We start from the raw sequence: 21897 nt of genomic DNA, 5'->3' as shown, positions 1-21897 counted from the left end.
ATACGACAAATTCCCATACAAATGTAATCTTTTTTTAATCATAAAACATTTGTCGTATGTATCGCAAAACTTTGAACTTACGACAATTGGATGGTCCTCTACTATAACGATACAATTAAAATTGAAAATTAAACTAAGTAACTAATTTTAAAATTTTAAATTTTTAAATTTTAGCTAGCACTGAGTCTCCAATGAAATGAAAGAGATAAAAATGTACAAAAGACTGAATTTAAGTATTGTTTTTTGTTTTTATATAAAGAAAACGTATGTTCGTAACATATTTACAGCATAAGAGATGTACAGATTTTTTTAATTAAATACATGATTATGTTTTTGTTATGTTTTTTCTAATAAGTAATCATTATTTAATAAATATGTCTGTTTTTTTCATCAAATTATACCATCGTCGTTGAAATAGATACTTTACTATTGTCGTATGTTCTGTGGACAAAACAAAGTGGTGAGTAAACGCTACTTACGACAAATGTATACGGAATGAAAAGTAAATTTTCTCATTAACGTTAAGAGATATTAAATGTAAAAATATGGGAAATCAAAACTAATAACACCAACTACGTCTCCTTCAAAAGTTACAAAAATCTACCGTACAGTTTCGGATTAATTCGACCTTAAACTTCAAAGTCAATTTTCTCAAAACCGTGTTTTGTAACATTCGACATCCGTTTTCTGAGACGACGAAATGAAAACTAAAACAAATAAAACATAAGTACTTGTTGTAAGAAAGCTTAGCCACATACACATAGGAACCGACACATTCCAGTCACACTAATACATACGAGGTAGCAAACTTTGTTTTGTTTGCTGGCTGCACAATTCGCTAGTTGGCTGCCTGATTGTGTGACTTCTAGCTTGGCGAGTGCATTGACTATTGCGATGATGTCGTAGGTCATTGATTTGCGCCACCTCTATCTCTACCTCAACCATGGCGCTCGTTGCGCACGGCCAGCTATGTAGCTACATAGCACTGTTGCACACCGAGCTGTGTGTGAGTGGTTCTAGTACTTCGTTCTTACTGAATTATGTCGTCTGGTTTTTATTATTAGCAACTATCGCGCTTCCACCTTCCATTGGGACTTTTGGTTCACGTCTACCTTCTGTTGGCTGTTGTTTCGCTCGTTTGTTAAAATTGCTAGTAACACGCTAATCGGAACATTTGCTAAATCAACTCTATGCCGACGACACTTGTTTCGACAATGTGCATAGCCAATATGAGGTATTCTCGCAGTCTTGCAAAGCCCTTGCACCGTACCAGGATTGCACGGTTTGCAATGCTATTCCATAGGAAAACCGGTTTTTACCGTGCAATCCGTGCAGCATGCAAGAGCTTTGCAATACTCCGTGAATATCCCTTATTTGTTCTGACATAAATAGGTAGTGCATCCAAAAGGAATACATATGTACGTATTAGGGTGGTCCAAACAAAGTAAACTCGGAATTTTAACGCTCTCACCCCCTAGGATTGTGCTATATCGAAAAAATGTACCTATTTTTTATTTTGAAACCAAAAACAATATTTAGAGGTCGCTCAAAGCGCTCAAAGTTTTCCATGTAGAAATGGTATAGAAATCTTGAAAATCAATATTTTCAATCTAATCTTCTAGTTAAATATTAATACCCAATTGTTTATTTAACCAGAACATTTATTGGCCCCCTAGTGCATTTCCTTGGCAGACCTATAAAAGATAGTTACAATCAAAAAAACGGTTAAATAAACAAATGTGTGTTATTATTGGGAGTATCCTGACGAGAAACGCAGTTTTGCGATCGAAAAATATTTACATTCAAGAATTCTAGGAAAAGTTGTTTTTCCCATATAAAAAACATGGAAAAGTTTAAGCGCTTTGAGCGACCTCTACATTTTTTTTTATTTCAAAAAAATATATTAAAAATTCGGGTATATTTTTCAGTATAGAACATTGCTAGGGGTAGTCATAAAAATTTCGACTTTAATTTTTCACATGCATTTTGGATCACCCTAATGTACATACATACATATATTGATTTAACACATGTGCTTAATATGCTTAGTAAAGGGTTATGCATTTTGTGGTTTCGAAACCGCAGTGCTGTAATTGGACAGCCGTTACACTCAGCTGTCAACGCAAACGTGTGATATGATTTAGCGATATGAATTAGGGATGCCAACTGGGGGAGAATTAAATACGCCATTCAGAATGTTGCATGTTTGAAATGAGAAGTAAGAAGAAGTACATTTACAGTTAATTACAAGCATAAGCCTGCTTTGTTTTCTGTAATGCAGTACCAGACACCAGCATCTAAAACATCCACTAGGCCATTTGGGTGTCCCCTGATCAAAGAACGAAGAATCAAATTGTTGATCATGTTGTGATGTGTGTGGGATGTCGCATGGTTATTACCAACCGCACAGAAACAACTGGTATGACGAAGTGTGCCAATGGCAACACGCGGGAAAACTGAGTGATTCCGGAGAAAACAGGAAGGAAGAGAGACCTCTTTTCAACAGGACGAAAATAGAGGCAGAAAAGCGTGAGTGCGAAGAGCTTGCGATTCTGGCAGGCAAGAATACGACTCGAAAATTCAATCAGAAAATAGGGCAGCAATCAAATGGTTCCAAACCGTCTAATCTAACCTTACCAAACCTAACCTTACCAAAAATAATCTTACCTTACTTAACCCAACCTAACCTTGCAGGTATGGCGATCCGAGCGAATATCGCTACGTTGCAAAACCAGTTTTTAAAAGCGTAATTTCTCTAACAACCATGTCAACTAGCTACTAAGATGATGCAGTTTAACACCTTTAGACTTCTTGTGGAACTAAGCGAAACCCGTATTTATGCGGATAAACCTCTAACTCGGGAGCACTTCAAAACCAGCATTTGTCAAGTTATGGCCCAAATAACGTTCAAATGTAAGAAAAACTATTCGAAAGTGGCCTCAAAAGGGTCAACGATTGGAAGTATTCCGGAGACGACCACATGCTTGATGTAAAATTTTACATCATAAATTTTATATGAATAAAGAGTCTGTATTCCATCGAAATGGTTATCAAAATTTATCCATATTATCATTGGCATTTCTGAATGTTTTGATTAATCTTTATCAAAATTTAGTCAAATTTCAATCAATATATTATATAATAATAATATTACATATTTTAATAAACTTTCATCAATATTTTAATAAATTTTCATCGATGTTTTGATCAATTTTCACCGACATTTGAATTTTGTATCGATATTTTAATCAGTTTATATGGATATTTTAATATTTTTTTTCGATATGTACGTCAATTTGTATCAATATTTTAGTCAATGTTTTATCGATATTTTAATATTTTATTTTTTTTATCTATGTTTTAATATATTTTTATCAAAATTTTTACGAGCTTTTTATTAAAATGTTGACCAGTTTTCTTCGATATTTTAATAAAAATGGAACTTCACAATATACCTTAAAAAATGCATTTTAAATATTTTTCATTTGCCTTGTTTTTTTTTTTTTGAAAACGCAAAACGCATAACCGTTTATACAGTGTGAATTAGCTATGCATCGCATATTTTTTGCACTTTGTGTGCTTATTTTGTTTTGTATCGTTTTTTTTATTGTTTATGCTCTACACTAATGTCTACATACAGACAAAGTTGTTTTTCATTTTCTTTCGCTCTTCCTTCATTCTGCTTGTGCTTGCATGTATTGCATAGCTTGTTGCAAAACGAAATGTTCTAGCATTTCTTCTGTATTTATTTGCAGTCATAAATTTCTCCTCTGCCGTTCAAGAAAACTTAGCTCCTCCGCTTACTTATAGGCTCGGCTCTCTGTGTGTGCCATTTCAGCCCATTGAGTGCTCTTCGTTAAAAATTTCAAAGCGTTAGTACACATGTACTTGTACACACATAAAAAAAAAATCGTTCATGCCATTTTGGCCTTTCTTTTGCCTGCTCATTCTCCTCCTCAAGTTTACTCACTCAGTTAACGAGTTTGTCAGTGCCACCATTCTTTCGACACACTGCAGCACTTCGTTTAATTTCTTTTTCTGACTTCTTCCACTGCTCAATTAGACGCTTGAAAATTCTATTTAGTGGAGTATATGAGTCTAATTTAATATGCGTTACATGCGCAAATTAAATAAGCACTACTAACGAGGGCAACTATAGCAATGACAGTTTAATAATTACTTTACTACAAAAATTCTGCAAAACGTCAGAATTCATTTTAAATTTGTATTAAATCATCGACAAAAAATACCTTTGCCATTATCGATTTTGACATCTCGGAAGTTATAGTTGTATCGAAATACATATATATGACGAAACATGTGTGAATTCCATCGAAAGCGTTATCGAAATTTAGCCATACTATCATCGGCATTTATGGATGTTTTGATAAATTTTTATCGAACCTAATCAATATTTCAATCAATTTCTATCGATATTTTAATAATTTTTCATCTATATTTGAATTTTTTGTCGATATTTTAATAAATTTTTTTATATCGATATAGAAACCAATTCGTGTTAATATTTCACTCAATTTTTTATAATATTTCAATGAATTTTTTACCGATATTTTATAGCGATAATGTATTTGTATAGATATTTTTACTAATTTTTATCTATATTTAAAAAAAATAAAATTTTTAGCACTTTTTTAACAATATTTTTACTAGTTTTTATTAAAGTTTCAACCATTTTTCGTCTATATTTTCAAACATGTTTATCGATATTTCAATAGATTTATCAATATTTTAATAAATCTTTATCGATATTTATAAACAAATTCGATATTTGAATAAATTTGTATCGATACTTGAAGAAATTTTTATCGATATTTGAATATATTTTTATCGATATTTGAATATATTTTTATCGATATTTGAACACATTTTTATCGATATTTGATTAAATTTTAATCGATATTTGAATAAATTTGTATCGATATTTGAATAAATTTGTATCGATATTTGAATAAATTTGTATCGATATTTGAATAAATTTGTATCGATATTTGATTAAATTTTTATCGATATTTGAATAAATTTGTATCGATATTTTAATACATTTTTATCGATATATTAATAAATTTTTAAGGATATTTCAATAGATTTGTTATCGATTTTTTAATAAATTTTTATCGATATTTTAATAAATGTTTGTCGACGTTTTATTAAATGTTTCCGACTTTTTAATAAATTGGTATCGACATTTTATTAAATTTGAACCGATATTTTAATACATTTTCATGGGCAATTCAATCATATTAAATCGATTTTTATGAATTCTAATCGAAGTTTCTTGATCCGGTTTTATCGATTTTATAGCGATAGGCATTAATTCTTTATCGCCCCCGTGAAATTTTAATCAAAGTGATACGGAAGAAAATTTAGCAGTGAGCAAACATCAGCGGTCGATGCCACTAGGCATACAATAAGCAGATGAACGCTAAGAGACATCGGTCTTATCCCCCGCCTGTTGGTGAAACAAACTGCTTCGAAAAGTGTGTTGACGTTGTGGGTACTGTGGCTACGAAGGAAGAAACGTTGTATTAAGATCAAGATTAAGGCGTATACAAGCATCCTATACCGACCTGTGGTTGAGCGGCAAATTCGTCTATACCTGCCCAAAAATCCTTCTGTCTAGACAAAAAAAACTTACAGGCCTTACTTCCTCGTACTATTTTCACAACACTTCGGATGTTCTATGTTAATCCTTCAATCAGAAATGTTCCGATATTCGGAAGGACTTTGAAATAACTTGTATCTCAAATCGCCTTAAAGCTAGTGTTGCCATATATTCTCAAAGTCAGGCATAGAGACTGAAAAAATGCAGGGAAGTACCTAATTGATGACAACGAAATCAAGGATGTGAGCTCTTCGAAAAGGACCTTTAACTTTCGAGGTTTTAAAGGACCTTGAGCACGAGTCCTCACGCTGCCAAACTTAAAACCGAGATTACTAAACTCAACGAGATGACGCTTTCTTCTGGATTGGTGCAACTGCGAGTTGTTAATGGAAAACGGCGCATTTTTAGGAGCTAATGGAAATTTCACTTCGAATGTTTGTCTGACGGCTCCTACAGTTTGCTAGAGGATTCAATGTTGTTCTATTTTGCTAATCCTACAAATTTTCTATAGTAAAGTATGTAAGCTTTATCCTTTCTATCATGGAGTTCCGATTTATAGATATAAGGTCACTGAAAGCATCTGAACTTTCCGTTAATGTCAGCAATGGGTTTACGCCTCACACAGTTCTCTATGCAAGCAGAACTTCCGTCTTGATGGACTTCTCAAGGACAATTAGACACCCGAATAAAATTCAAAATTTTCAATGCCGTTAGCCTATCATCCTGAATACCTCTTACAAATACATGTTTCCGTAGATATTTTCTTCAGTCACCATAATGAAATAGTTAAGTTAAATAATTTTCTTTGTGCATTTACTATATACGGCTACATACATACATACATACATACAGATGTATACGCCACAAGCGAAAAAAAAGCGAAGAACTGAAGAAACTCTGCGCGACAGGTGCATTATTCGCCCATTATAGTCACCATGGATGCGAGTAGATTCCTTTCACAAGAAATACAATATTTTCTAATTTATATGCCATATAAGGTGCAAAAGCAGCCAGAGGCCAAAGCATAAATATGTACACAGAAGACATACAGGAGAATCTGTGTATTTCTCCTTCAATGTACGCCTCTATGCCAGCTAGAGGAAGCAATGGATTGTTTTTAGCTGAGCTGGTTGATTCAGCACGAGCATACATATGTATGTATACGTGTTGCCAGCGACTAGGAAAGGCTATAAAATGCGAAATTGCATCAAGAATGTGAATTAAGCAAATATGGGCATACGATGTAGTATGTATGATATGTAATATGTAGTAGTTCAACAAACGGAGGTAACAAGAGAAAAGATATACAGTACATATGCTGCACATATGAATGTTTGTACATTAGCGTGGTGCGGAAACAAAATTTTGCGTTTCGAAATTATCCGGAGGATCGTTGCCTTTGGATGTCAATAGGATACCCCACAACTTTTTTTTTTTTTAAATCGGTTAATACTTTCATTTTTAGAAAAATTCTAGGTTTGTAGCTTTGTAGACCATTAAATTTTAGAACAATAAAGTAAGTGCACGTTGAATAAAAACTTTGTCGAACATACATACTTTGTATGGCACACAATGTGCAACACCATCAACAAAATTTAAAAAAAATCAGCGGTGTTTTGTAGTCAATTCCACTTAAAATAATAGCAGCAAAAATGATGGTGGCTTATTTTTATTTATTTATTGTTAATAAGTTTTATTTAAAGTATGGGTCGATCTACAGTCAGCGTCAAAAATATTAATAGCCTGATGTTGTGACGATTTTCTTTATTTATATTTTTTCCATACGAATTTTATAAACCATTTTTATTGAGCTTGAAGTCAAAATATTTTTGTTATCGCAAAATCTGAATTGCCTAGGGGTAACAAATATTACACAAATATTACACAAATTTCAAAATTCAATCAAAAATGAGAAGCAGAAAGTAATAACCGACTTCAGAACAATTTAGGGGTATTCTATTGACATCCATAGGCAACGATCCCCCGCGCTTAGTATTTTTAAACTCAATTTTTTTCCCGCTCCACCCTAATGCCCATACATATTCATGAAATATAGAATGCAAGACGAAGTAAGAAAATAGCATGCAGCGAAAAAAGGTTGCAAGAATTGTATAACTGGCTTCCAGCCTGAGGAAGAAGGTTGCAACTTGCAAGAAAGCAAAGGCTGAACTTGCAGAAACATCAGAAAAATAGTAGAAACAACAAGTCAATAAGACAACATTAGTAGTAGTGCAAAAATATTCATTAACTTAAAAGTAAAAAAAGAAGAAGAAAGCCATTGGAACGATCGAATGCAAAACAAAGGAAAAAATTTAGAACAGCAGAAAAAATTGCAAGGTAGCTACATATGTATGTATACATTGTATTTATCTGAGAGCAACATGTGCAACTCGAAGATGTAGTGCGTTGTTGTAGTCGCTGCTAGTTTGTTTGTACGTTGTTGCAAAACAAAGATGCATTACTCAATTTCGCTTGAGATTACAAATACATATGTATGTATGTACTGCTTAGTTATATATATCAGTATGTACAAATGTTGCAAGCACAAACGACGCACCTTTATAGTAAGTCGGCGACAGCGCGAATGCATCTCGTTGCAAAGGCACGCTGATACACTAGTGGCCAATGCGTGCTGTTGAAGCTGGTTGCTAGGTTGCAAGTGCGTGCATCATTAAGGTGCGTGCAACAAAGAAATAACAACAACAACAACAGCAAAAGGAATAAGTCAGAAAAGAACAGAAGAAGTGAATGAGAAACTGAAGATTCGAGCAAATTAAATTTTTTATGCATAGAGCTTGGATACAGCAGACGTAGGTACATAAGTATTTAGAAGGAAAAAAAAATATATATATATCGCTAGCTTAGAAAGAAAAGTTGCTAAGTCCCATTTTAAAAATTTTACAGGAGAGGAAAAAATCTTCCTATAGCCATTTTCTTTAACTATTTCGCAAGACTTTGAATCAAACATTTTGGGCGTTTAAAGCAAAGCAAAACTCCATAAGAATCAGAAGGATTCGATATTTATTAAAAGATGTCGTATTATTTTGGCCTTATCGGATTTGTGGTGCTTCTTTTGGACTTAGCAAATTTTCCTTTTAGGGCTTATGAAGAGGAAAAAATAAAACAAGTACCTTTATAATTTTCGAAACCATGCGTATTCAATTTCTCTAGCCTCCTATATCAAAATATGAGTTTTCATAAAAAGTGGACTTAGCAACTTTTCACTCTAAGCTAGCGATATATATTAACTAACGGCTTATATTCAATTTTATTGTGATATAAAAATCCACCTAAGACTTAACTGTCACCGATTATGTTAATGCTTACCTTGTATACATGGACCTATCACTTGTTAGAAGAATTTACTATTGAATTGCAAACCTGAGTCCTAAATCGGTTCTAACATGAGAAAGTCCGTTTGGTGAAAATTGCTGATAGAGGGTAATCAATTCAAAATCTGAATAATTCAGTAAGCCCTATGGCGTTTTCTTTTCTACAAAAAATTTTGCCTTTTCATTGCCCTCTCCTTAGTGAAGTCAACATTTTTCGGTAGAAAAGAAAACTCCATTCGACTTTTACTATTTTGAGTAAGAAACTTCGATCGATTATTTTTGCGTTTTATTTCTTGAAGCAAAGGCAACACATGCTGTTCTTTGTTGAGCAGAGTATAATTGGAAACATTTGCTTTTAATTTTTAATAAATAGCAATTACAAAATAATTCTGAAAGTCCCAAAAAAAATCCGAAGTTCTCGATAAAACTCCGAGGAGTAAAGAAAATTCCGAAAACTGAAATACAAAGAATACCGAAAAATTCAGAAAGGTTTAAAAAAAAAAACAAAAGATACTGTAAAATCTCGAGAAAGAATACACCAGAAGTCTGTCACGAAAAATTGCCGAAATGTTCCGAAAAATGCCGAATTGCTCCGAGGAGTTACCGATTTTATCAAAAAAAAAAAAAAGAAAAAATAAAAATCAAATTGCTGCGAAAAAATACCTAATCACTCCAAAAAATGTAACGAATTAATAGAGAAAATACCAAATTACTGCGAAACAAATACCGAATTACTTTGGAAAAATTCCGTCTTATGTCGAAAAAGTAGCTATATACATATTCCGAAATATGTATAACAAATTATTCCGGTATATAACAAATTATTCCGAAATATAACAAATTATTCTGAAATATAAGAAGTTAATCCAAAACAAGTAAGAAAGTCTAAGTTCGGGCGGGGCCGAACATTAAATACCCGGCGCAAGTATTACATATATGCCTTTTCACCTTTCCGAAAGCTACCGCTACATGGTAAGCCGGGGTGTATCAATTTTTAAAAAAAATTAGCGTCCTTAAATTTCGAAATATTGACGTTTCGAGCATTTCTAAAATTTACCGTTATATGAAAAGCCGTGATTTTAGTCCGATTTCAATAATTTTGAACGTTTTGCTTTTATGTGGCAAGCACAATAACCATACCGAGTTTGGTAAAAATTGGTAGAACGGTTACCGAGATACATATATGTGATCATAAGTGGGCGGTGCCACGCCCGTTTTCCAAAATTTTATGACAAGCGTATTTCCTGATAAAGAATTGTTGCAAGCATCAATTTTGAATAAATTAGCTTCAATATTTACGGATTTATCGAAGATTTCGTATTTCTCCAAATTACCGTTATATGGGATGTGGGCGTGGTTATTGTCCGATTTTTAAAATTTTCGGCCATTTGGTATCTTGTACCAAGGCCAATAACTGTGCCAAGTTTGGAAGAAATCGGTGCAGCGGTTGCCAAGATATACACATGTAACCATAAGTGGGCGTGGCTACGCCCATTTTCAAAAAAATGTTAATATTCTTATTTTTCGTCTAAAAGTTATTGCAAATATCAATTTTGAGTGAATAATCTTCAGTAGTTACTAAAATATCGCAGTTTTCGTATTTCTGAAAATTACCGTTATATGGGAGGTAGGCGTGGTTATTGTCCGATTTTGCCCATTTTCAATACCATCCGTCCTACGCCCGAAAGAAGTACACGTACCAAGTTTCGTTAAGATATCTTAATTTTTACTCGAGTTATCGTGTGCACAGACGGACAGACGGACGGACGGACGGACGGACGGACGGACGGACGGACGGACAGACAGTCACCGCTTAATCGATTTCTCTTTTCATCCTGATCATTTATGTATACATTTGTCTATATCTATCTCGATTCGTTTTGCCTGTTACAAACAACCGTTATGTGAACAAAGTTATAATACCCTTGTGCACAAGTGCGCTCGGGTATAAAAAACTAAATACCCCGGAATATATCGAACTACTCCGAAAAATACCAAATTACTCTCTACAAAAAACCGTATTACTCAAAAATGTGAAGTACTCCGAAAAAATATCGTATCACACCGAAAATACCTAATTTATCCGGGGAAAAGATGGAATTTATCAAAAAAAAACGCCGGCTACTATGGGGAATACTGTACTACTCCGAAAAAATATCCGAATTACTTTCAAAAAATATCGACTTACTATGGAAAACATGGAAATAATACTCCCAAAAAATACCAACTTATCACGGGGAAAACTGTACTTCTCCGACAAAATAACCGAATTACTCCCAAAAAGTACCGAATTACTCCAACAAATGTAGAAATACTCTGAAAAATACTGAAATCCTCGGAAAAAATATCGACCTACTCCGAAAAATACCGACTTACGCCTTAAATTTCAGGCGATTCGTGTGACCTCCAGTTTTCACTGACTTACAATCATTCAATCAATCAATTCATACAATCTCTCCGGCTTGAAAGCACTAAGACAGATGGAAAGCCTGGCGTCGTGATTTTTGCAGGAACTATAGAGGTAGCAACCATTTTTCGCCGCGAACTGACCTTTGCAAAAAAGTAGTATTATATTATATAGAAATTTCTACAACGTTTAATTGATTTAAAAAAAAAGAAACCGCTTCTCCAAGAACATCGTTTTTCCTCTTTTTGTTTAGTTTATGTATAAGCTCAAAGAGGGAATAAATATGATTCAATGTACATACATATGCATGTACCAGTTAATTTCCCAGTGACCGTGGAAAGATCACCGTAAAATTGTAATTATACATTCGGTCATAAAAAAATTTGGTTAAGCGATACTACAAGTGTCAGAAGCTAAGCTTAGGTTCTACTTGCTTTGCTTATTCATGAAATATATTTATGCAGGAAAATGCATTTAGCTATGGAGATACAGTCGGTGTCAAATGTAAGTGGACACCTTGTTCTAATATAATATTCACAATTATTTTCATAAAATTTTTTTTTCATTAATTATTTATGAAAATAGTTGATCATTCTGTAACATTAATCATATGCATAAAAGTTTCACACTTTATATAAAGTTCACAAAAATTCAAACATGTTTCATCAAAATTTTTATTCAGAATTGAGAGAAAAGTGCAAGTTTCAAATCCCTGGAAATTACCGTTAATTTTTTTAGAATTTTTTTTTTTTTGTGGAGGGTGGGTGTTGCGCGTTTTCTTCCATAAAACGCGTAATCAGAATCTATTTTTATAAGGAAGAAAATGCGCAACAGCATCCACAAAAAAAAATTCTAAAATTGAACGGGCTAAACATTTGCATACTCGAAAATTTTCCAGAAATTTTGAAATAAAAATTTTGAAATTTTGATAAAAATTGTTGGAATTTATGCGAACTTTATATAAAGTGTGAAATTTTTATTATATGGGTTATATTATAGAATGAATTATATTTTCATGGATAATTAATGAAAAAAAATTTTTATGAAAATTCTGAATATTATATTAGAACAAAGGTGTACACTCACATTTGACACCGACTGTATGTTCATAGATATGTGGCTTGTGCATGAAGCCATAGGGATATAGCTTTTGTGAATATCTCTTTTAAATTATTTATGCACTAATTTTATTCAAATGAAAGCAAAACTTTTAGAACGAGAAGAATTTCGAAAGTACGCGCAGATAAGCTTAATAAACAAATAACATCGACTGGAGTTATATCTACCAGGAATGTTTAATTAAAAAAAAAATAAAAAATTCGGACCGCCGTTGACACTAAAACCGCAACGCAAATAGTTTAAATTCTTATTCACACTTGAAATTAATGCTTTTAGCGAGACAAAAATACAGAATACATATATACAAACATATAAAGTAAATTACGAGAAATGGGCAAAATGTAAAACCTCAATAATTTCACAAATTATTTGAATAGCAATTTTTTTTTTTTCATTTTTTCTATACTTAGTTTTACTATCGAAAAAACATAAAATAGTATAAAAGTGCATTCATTACTAGGTAAATGCACTTGTACGTTTGTGCGTTAAAAATGTTTGTAGAATTTCCCATTGAAGCGGAGATGCGAGAACTTTTGGAACACAAAATGTGTAATGCATGCGGAATAGCCAGGCAATTAATATTTATAATACATTAATAATCTTGCAGTAATAGTATTTTCCGAATTTAAAAGTGCGATTATTGACCATATTTGAAATTTTAGTAACTTGATAAATCTTTTGAAATCGTAGTAATTTATAAAAATTGCATGTTAAGAAATTTTTTCTTTCAAGCTTGTTCTGAAACTTTCAAGCATAGATAAGCAAAGCGAGCTTTTGCCCTTTGTGCACGTGTAAAGAATATATAAAAAGCTTGGAAAAAGCTTCGCCGGGGGGTGGTTATTACAGCTTTAAGACAATATTGACAAGATAGAGCTTTTAACCTGTGCGCGCCTTTATATCACGAATAAAACATATACTGTAGTAGAAGTTTTTTAAGGCTTTCTATAGATTTCCTACAGTTTCGACCAGAGAGAATTTTAATACGTGCACGTCCGTATTAAATATATGTAGACTTTAAAAGTTTCAACCGTGGTATATGTGCTGGTTGTGACTGATCTAAAACAGTGATGGTCGCCTGCATGCACAGCTTTTTGAAGCTTTCTATAATTTATCACAGGCGTGCGCAGGGTAAAAAGCTTTCCATGTCCATAAATAATCTAAAACAACGACAGCCAGAGACAGCTTTTTCGCTGTGCGCGTCGATATGAAATCTTTAGAAAGCTTAAAAAGCTTTTAACGCGGGGAATGTGTTGATCGCGACAAATGTAAAATATAGCAAAGATTTAAGATACTCATTCGCGAACTCGACTCTTTTTTGTATAAAAATGTGACACCTCACACTTAGACTAGGGCTGAGAATTCTATTCGGATAATTTGAACGTCAGCATAATCCGAATATTCGAATATCGAATTAAAAAATTTGAATATTCGGATGTGAACCGGATATGCGAATAACAAAATGAACAGATATTAATCGAATATGAACGAGATATCCGGATAACAAAATGAAAATAATTCCACCCGTATACATGAATACCAGAATACACGGATAGTAATCGAATATCGGATTAAAAAATCTGAATATTCGGATGTGAACCGGATATCCGTATAAAAAAAAATAACGGATACTAAACGTCGTTGCTTTGCTAGTTGTTGTTGCTTTCGCACGCAAAATTTTTCGTCAAGCGAGCGGAAATCAAACACAGCTGGCAGAAAAGTGGCGAATCGAAGGCGGCTAATGTAGAAGAGGCTTTACTCTTCATGAATCTGTATAAACGAATATCGGTAAGGACATCGGAATACACGGATATGCCCAGCCCTACACTTATCCAGATCATAAGAAGTATTTTTCAGCAAAAGTTATCCGGTAACATACATAAAAAAAAATATTCCCGTAAATTGATAACATTTCTGCTTTTCAGTGTTGCCGCTGTGCGACTAAAGGGGCAATTTGACCCTTTTTAACCGGAAATACCCTTTGACCCGACTTTTTGAAAATTTTGATTTTTTTACCCTTTTCCAAAATTATGCGCGGCTTTTGCCCTCTTTCAGCGATTTGTTTAGGAACCATGATAATAGAAAATATTTCCTCCGGTAAGTACGAAAAAAATGCATCACTTAAAACTTCTAATGGAAATGCAATTCTTCTCCACTAGCAACTAGATTTATATGTATTTGTTTTGTGTAAAGCTTGTCCCGTTATTTTCTGTTTAAATTCTACAGATTTATATAATATGGTGACGCCTTTTTCGTCAATGACCCATTTTTTGAGACTCTCAACGGGCAACATTGCTCCTTTTTTGAAGTAGCTTTGGAAGCTTTGATTTTAAACAGGCGTGGGCGACTGAATAAAAAATAGTTACGGTTCAAAAGTTTTCTCTCCAAAAAAAAGTCGAAGAAGTGAAGAATGAACAGATAATTAAATTGTTTCCATATACTAGTAGGTGTCCAGCTTTAATTACGATCATTAATTTTTTAATCAGACTTTTAAGAAAAAAATTTGATACGCAATTTTATAGCTATTAAATTTTGCACAGTATGTTCGAAAATTTTTTATATAATTTTTTATATTATCTTTGAATAAATATTTGAATTCAACCGTTAAAAATGTTCTACATTCTCGTCCATATTTAATTCTTATTTTTGGATTCCTTTTTTTTTTTTTTTTCAAAGCATACCGAGCTCTAGCCGCGAAAAAATTTCGCTTACGATTTTTTTTTGCGGTTAGGGCTCAATATTATAATTTGATAATCAGCGCGTCAGGCATTAGCTAAAAAAAACGTTTAACCATTTAAAGCCGATAAAAATATCTCCCAAGTCGCACAAATATGCCTATCGACTAGCGTGAATTCAATACCACTGATTGGCGCATATGAGTCAACATCTATTTTTCATAACAGGCGCACTTAACCAAAAGACAGTGGTCGTAAATCAATGAAATCAGCAGCGATTATCGCGATCGATCATAGAACATAAAAAAGCAAATTAAGTTCACAAAATACCGGTATGACCAAAACAGTGGAGTATATGTCGTTTTATCTACATATATAAACTAACAGCACACACACACACACGTAGTTACTAGTTCAATTATAATTGCTGCTATGCTAAAGCTAAACCGCACTATCTAACAGTTTCGAAGTATGTAATGCAGTGTCATAAATTGTAAGAAGTAAATAGAATAAAAAACAATAAAAAAAAAATTTGAATATTACTCACCGCTGCTGCATTGCGATTTGCGGCTGCAGCTGCCGCGGCAGCATTGTTCATGAAATGATTTTGCGGCAACATGCCCATGGCGGCGGCGGCAGCAGCTGCAGCTGCATTTGGTGGCTGGCCGCCGAAATACACTAACTCGCCGGGTCCACCAGTTGGACCGGGTGGTCCCGGTGGGCCTGGTGGCTTGGGTACACCGTTCATGCCCACACCGGGATGCACGCCGGGATGATCGTACATGCTGCAATTGCCCGCTTGCATGCCAGCTGCCATCTGCATGTGCGGCGGTTGCATACTAGCAGCAATGGCGGCAGCTGCTGCAGCAGCAGCTGGATTATTCATGGCATGATTTAGTAAATTCGAGCCGAATTGCTGATGTGATGCCATTTGAGAGGGATGTGGCGGTCCATGTGGTTGCTGCTGCTGCTGCTGCTGCTGTTGTTGTTGTTGCTGCTGTTGCTGTTGGTGTTGTTGCTGTTGTTGTGAGTGCGACAGCGCCATTTGCTGGCCAACGCCAACGCCGCCACCATGTTGTTGTCCTTGCTGTTGTTGTTGCTGCTGCTGTTGTTGTGGTCCTGGTTGCTGGTGTGCCGGGTGTGGCGGCTGTTGTTGCTGTTGCTGCTGCTGTTGTTGATGTTGTTGTTGTGCTGCAACAACCTGTGACATCATATGATTGTGCTTGGCCACAGCAGCTGTGTGCATGGCAGCCATGCCAGCGGCAGCAGCGGCTGCGCTACCACCACCTACGCCCATCTGTCCGACACCCATCTGGGAGGGTCCACTCATGGAAGGGTGTAAGCCACCATTCGTGCCAATACTACCAATGCCAGCACCCATGCCGATGGGGCCGATGGTGCCGCCACTACCGGGCGGTGCACCGGTTGTGGTATTAGCGGGATTCATTTGTGGCGGTGGATTGTACTTCCATTTGTCGGGATTCTGAAAGGAGAAGGAAGGGTTGATTTTATTTTGTTAAAAAAAACGTACTAGTTATTTTAACATATAATGGTATAATTTCATCCAAATATAATACATACATATAATATACTTTGTATATGTATACATACATTAGGGCCCATCGCTCTCCATACAAAAAATCGATACTGCTTTCCCATCGGAACTAATAAAATATATCTATTTTGAGACTCCCGTAAAAAATTTCGAAACAATAATATTTGTGTACGTGAGCTAGACCAATTTGAAACCACATCTAAAAATCGAGCTTTTTTTAAAAATTTGTTTTAAATAATATTTTTTCCCAAAAAATCACTTCAGAAGATAGAAAAGTTTAAGCTTAGAGGGTCTGTATAAAAATGTTTACAAAAGTGATTAAATTTAATTACTTTCAAACATGTGGCAACCCCCTACAGAACTGTTTTTGAAAAATCTTTCTGACACCTGCTCCGATTGATATCCACATTGTTATACATACTTTATTTATCAAATACTGGATTTTGACTTTTAAACAGGTGGCAACTGTCTTCAAAATATTTTCGAAATAAAGCTTTCTTAAACCATATTCGTTGGCAATTCATTTGAGTTATTAATAAAATGGAACTTAACTTTCTAAATAGGTGGCAATCCTCTTTAAAATATTTTCGTAATAAAGCCTTTTTTACCTCGTTCGTCTGGTACCCTTATTGTAAAAAATCGCTGAACTTATGATTTATCTTTTTAAGTAGGTGGCAACCCTTTGCCAAAAATATGTTATGTCTTAATCTACGTCAGAAAGAGTAAGAAACATACACACTCACTCACTAAATTCCACATTTATAACATTAGTCAGATTTCATTTAACTTGTCAACTAAATTGATTTTAAATTTCTAAGCTGGTGGCGAGCCTCATATTGAAATATACCCATACCCCTACCCATATTGAAATATTTTAATTAACTTTTGACTTATCTTAATTTTGGATTTCTGAACAGGTGGCAGCGCCCTTTAAAAATATTTTTGAAATAAAGCTTTCTTAAACCACTCTTATTTGATAGCCATACAAAAATTTTTCATTTAACTTGTTATTTAAAATTGTAACTTTTTGAACAGGTGGCAACACTTTTACAGAAATGTATCGACATAAGTAGGTCGCATTTATTAAGCACCTTTTGTTTGACACCCACATTGCTGTGATACATATTTTATTAAGCGTATTTGTAAATGTAATTTATCTTTTTCAGCAGGTGGCAACACCCTTGAAAAATATTTTCGAAATAAATAGATTTGGAGCCAATTTCATTTGACAAGGTGGAGGTGGTGTTGTGACACTTTATTTGACTTATTAATGTATTTTAAAAGGTGGCAACTCTGTTCAAAAAATATCCTTTATGCTAATCCAGGTTATAACCTATTTGTGTGCCAAATTTGATTGAAATCCGTTCAGCTGTTTTGGCGTGGAAGAGCAACAAACATACAAACTTTCACATTTATAATATTAGTAAGAAGAAAAGATTAGTAAATAGGATTTTATCATAAAGTGTATTAACAGCAAATTTCTGCGAAATTGCAGCCTACATAGCGTTGTTCCACTACGAAGATATCAAAACCCAAACATGCCCAAATTTAGTTACCACATGTGACTTTGTTTATATCGTTATGTTATTTGTTATTCTTGCAATGCGTCCTCGACTTCCAGCCAGCTTGTCTGGGACAATATTTTCCAGCAATAAGTAATACTTAGTCAAGGATGTATGCGAATTCGTCGAGTCGTTGTCTGCTGTCGCTCAATGAAATTCGTTGGTGAGAGACTTTATGGCAGACAATGCTAAATATTCACACATGCACACACGCAACAACAGCAAATACATTTTATTTCGCACAACGAAAAATATACGTACGTAAGTACTTATGAAAATAACTGGACTATGGCGTCGAACACCATTAAGAGACCTATGTATAACACATACTATGTATGTAAGTAAAAAACAGGAACCCCAAACCAAAATCACTTGCATTAAGTGGGTGCCAAGGCAAAGAAAGTTTCGCGAAGGCGTGCGATTGAAAGTCTAAACGAAAACTACCAGTGAAGGTACTGGAGGGCAGGCCATGGAGATAATGTATACATATATGTATGTACTTCAAAACCGCAAACTTGTTTACCACCTACGGATTGTGTATGTATGTTCCCTGTAGATAATTTCAGCAGTTAAAAGCTCTTCCGAAGGCCTTCCTGGGAGGGAGAGGGAGAGATTGAAAGTCTCCTAAAGGAGAACCAGAGTTTTCCGATCGAAAAATATCGATTTTTAAGAATTCTATACCATTTCTGCGAAAAGTTGTTTTTTTTTCATATAAAAATATATGGAAAATTTTGAGCGCTTTGAGCGACCTGTAAATATTTTTTGATTTCAAAATAAAAAAGTAGGGGTATACTTTTTTTCGATATAGAACAATCCTAGGTGGTGAGAGCATTTCAATTCCGACTTTACGGTTTTTGGACCACCCGAATGTACATACATCGGCCTGTGACAATTTTATTATATGTACAGATATGTTTTATAGTAACTTATAATGTACTATTTATTTATATTGAAATTCATTTGTACTACTAAATAATATAAACTTACATATTCGCGTTAATTGTAAAACTAGGAAGGAGAGCCCTTCTAGAAGTAATGTAGGGAAGCGCAAATTTCAGCCCTTCCTGGGAATGTCTTTTAAAACGCCTCTACTTACGAAACCCTACATATATTGTCTTCTGGGTATATGTATGTATGTAGGAGGAGAAAAATCAAAACTCAACCAAAATCAAATAATTTTTACTGTCGCCAATTTGGCGGCATGCTGTTGAAGAGAGAAGCTAGCCGATGGTTTTTGGCGGTTAGCATCAAAGGAAAAAGCACACTCCAGACATACTGACTCACTAAATTGCCCGGCACTTGTGGTCAGTGTTGCCATTTTGCTGCTTTTAGAGCTAGTTTTAACTCTTTATTTCCCTATTTAACTCCGAAAATTGAGATTTAGCTCCTAGCTCCTTTTTAGCTCTTTTCAAAATTATCTAGCACTTTTTTAGCTCCAGAAAGATTTAGTTGTATTTAATAATATATTGAAATTGAAAATCATTGTACAAGTGTTGACTAAAATTCATTTGGCTTTTGTGATATCGGGCTATTTTCGATACCTTCATGTTATTCTATTTCGATTAATACTTAGAAAATTTCCATTCCTAATGCAAAATGGCACGTATGCAAATGGAAAATGGGCAAGTAAGTCGATTACTTTCTACCACGTGGAGCCAGGAGGAGAGAAGGAAATAAAACTTTTCGGAAAAATATTATTCGTAACCCGAATATTTAGAGTCAATTCAAATATCTGAAAGTGCAGATTTTAACAGTTTGTAGAAGTATCTTTAGTTCATCGTCTAGTTATATAAGTACATGCATACATATAAGTGTTATATTTATGTGCCGTAGCAATGAATTCGAAATAGTATATGCACCCTATTTTGGTTGTAAAAGTTTTTTTCAGCACTTTTATTAATTAATTAATCCCAACGGCTTTTTACCCTCCATTCCCGCCCAACCGACACGAGGGGCGCAGTCCGCTTGACGTACGGAACCTTTTTTTTTTTTTTTTTAGTTTTTTCGTGCCGAGTAGTGGAAACAGGAGTTTGTTAAGTGTCGAGATCTAAAACTATTCAGCTACAGAATCAAATTCATCAGCTGATTGGATATGCTAAAGATAGTATTTCAATTACTGAGAGTGGAAATAATAGTTTTCTTTATAGTAAAAAATCGACGGAATGATTCGTTTAGTTCAAAATTAGTTTTGCATGGCTTTAAAAATAAGAGGTCGAAAGTGTCTTGACACTCGAGAAGGAACATTAAAATTTACCTCAGCCAGGAGGGCCGGGCTATTAATCAAGCCTGTCATTAATTTTACGATAAATATTATACCCAGCATTTCTCTACGACTTGCGAGTGTAGGCAAATTTATGAGCTTTAGACGACTTGTGTAAGGGGGGAGATTGTAATCTGAATCCCAGTTAAAATTACGCAATGCAAAAAGCAAGAATTGTTTTTGAATTGATTCAATCCTTTCTGAATGAACTTGGTAGCGGGGATTCCAAACAATAGATCCGTATTCTAGTATAGGTCTAACTAAACTCCCAAAAAGAGCTTTTGTAACATAAGGATCTTTGAACTCTTTTGACCATCGCCTTACAAATGCAAAAACGCCTTTGGCTTTATTGACTGTAACACTTAAATTTATAATATTCGTTATTTTTATTAAAATTGCGGAAAATGTAAAAGCAACTTTACGTCAATATATGCTCAACTTAAAAAAAAATTGTTCTTCATTTTAGCTGCTATTAGTATTATTTACCTCTTTTAGCTCTTTTTTCGAATGATTTTGCTCCAAACGAAATTTTTTTCTGGCAACACTGCTTGTAGTCGAATGGGCGACCTTCGGAGGGCAGAAGCACTCTACCCATTACAATTATGTATGAGCATTGCAAATTCATTGCGAAGTGTGTGCGTATTGCCAAGAATTAGAGACTTGTTTACGTTTGTGGGTGCTTCCAGCAGTTTTCGCCTTAAACTCGTTTTTCGCCTTCACAGCAGCCACCAATGGCTATTTGTCTCTCTCGGCTACTTTTTCTGCATTCAGCCGCCATCAGACGAATGTGGGCACAGCGCAGGGTAGCCAACTCATTTTTGAGAATTCCCCGATTTCGACAATGAAATTCCCCCGTCCAAAATTTCGTAAAATTCCCTCCCCCATAGATATCTCCTTATTAAAAAAAAAAATTTGTATATTTTGCTACATTGTTGGTAGAAGTCCCCAAGAGTTGGTTTCCCTGGTACAGCGACACATGAGGTAGGTATGTAGTTGCTAGTGCGAAGGGCGATCCCGCCGGAAATCGTTCAGAGGAAGCGCAAATAAGGAAAATTACAAGTCGTTGTAATTTCAGCGAAGCACAGACAAAGTTAAACAAAAATATGTTGTGAGGGTAAAATGGAGGCAGAAAATAAAATACTGAAGCCTTGAATAAATTCATCTGTATTTACATATGTATATACTATACTGCATTTATTGACGGCAGTTTCCGCTGCTGAGCGCAAAGAGTGTTAATGGGAAAAGCGACATAGAATAAGGTAAGCGCTATTTAATCAAATTACGACTTAAAACAAGTGTAGCTTTTTTAAAGGATCTTTCAGAACGACTCTGTTTTGATACAGTCTGATCGAAGAAGACCAGTCCTT

The 21897-nt window shown here is 34.5% G+C and overlaps 1 protein-coding gene across 2 annotated transcripts in view; it reads right to left on the bottom strand.

Annotated features, from left to right (window-relative positions):
- LOC118743617 (maternal protein pumilio-like) overlaps window positions 1-21897 on the bottom strand; it is a 678449-nt gene that overhangs the window by 635833 nt on the left and 20719 nt on the right. For both annotated transcript variants that reach the window (XM_036476391.1, XM_036476383.1), the window contains exon 3: window positions 15701-16636. In XM_036476391.1, coding sequence (XP_036332284.1) covers window positions 15701-16636 — 936 coding nt within the window. The remainder of the gene's footprint in view (window positions 1-15700; window positions 16637-21897) is intronic.

The sequence above is a fragment of the Rhagoletis pomonella genome, unplaced genomic scaffold (assembly GCF_013731165.1).
Source record: "Rhagoletis pomonella isolate Grant_MI unplaced genomic scaffold, Rhpom_1.0 Rhpom_scaffold_00001, whole genome shotgun sequence".
Lineage (NCBI taxonomy): Eukaryota > Metazoa > Arthropoda > Insecta > Diptera > Tephritidae > Rhagoletis > Rhagoletis pomonella.
The sequence above is the reverse complement of the archived record's forward strand: the minus strand, read 5'-3'. Positions and strand labels throughout refer to the sequence as shown.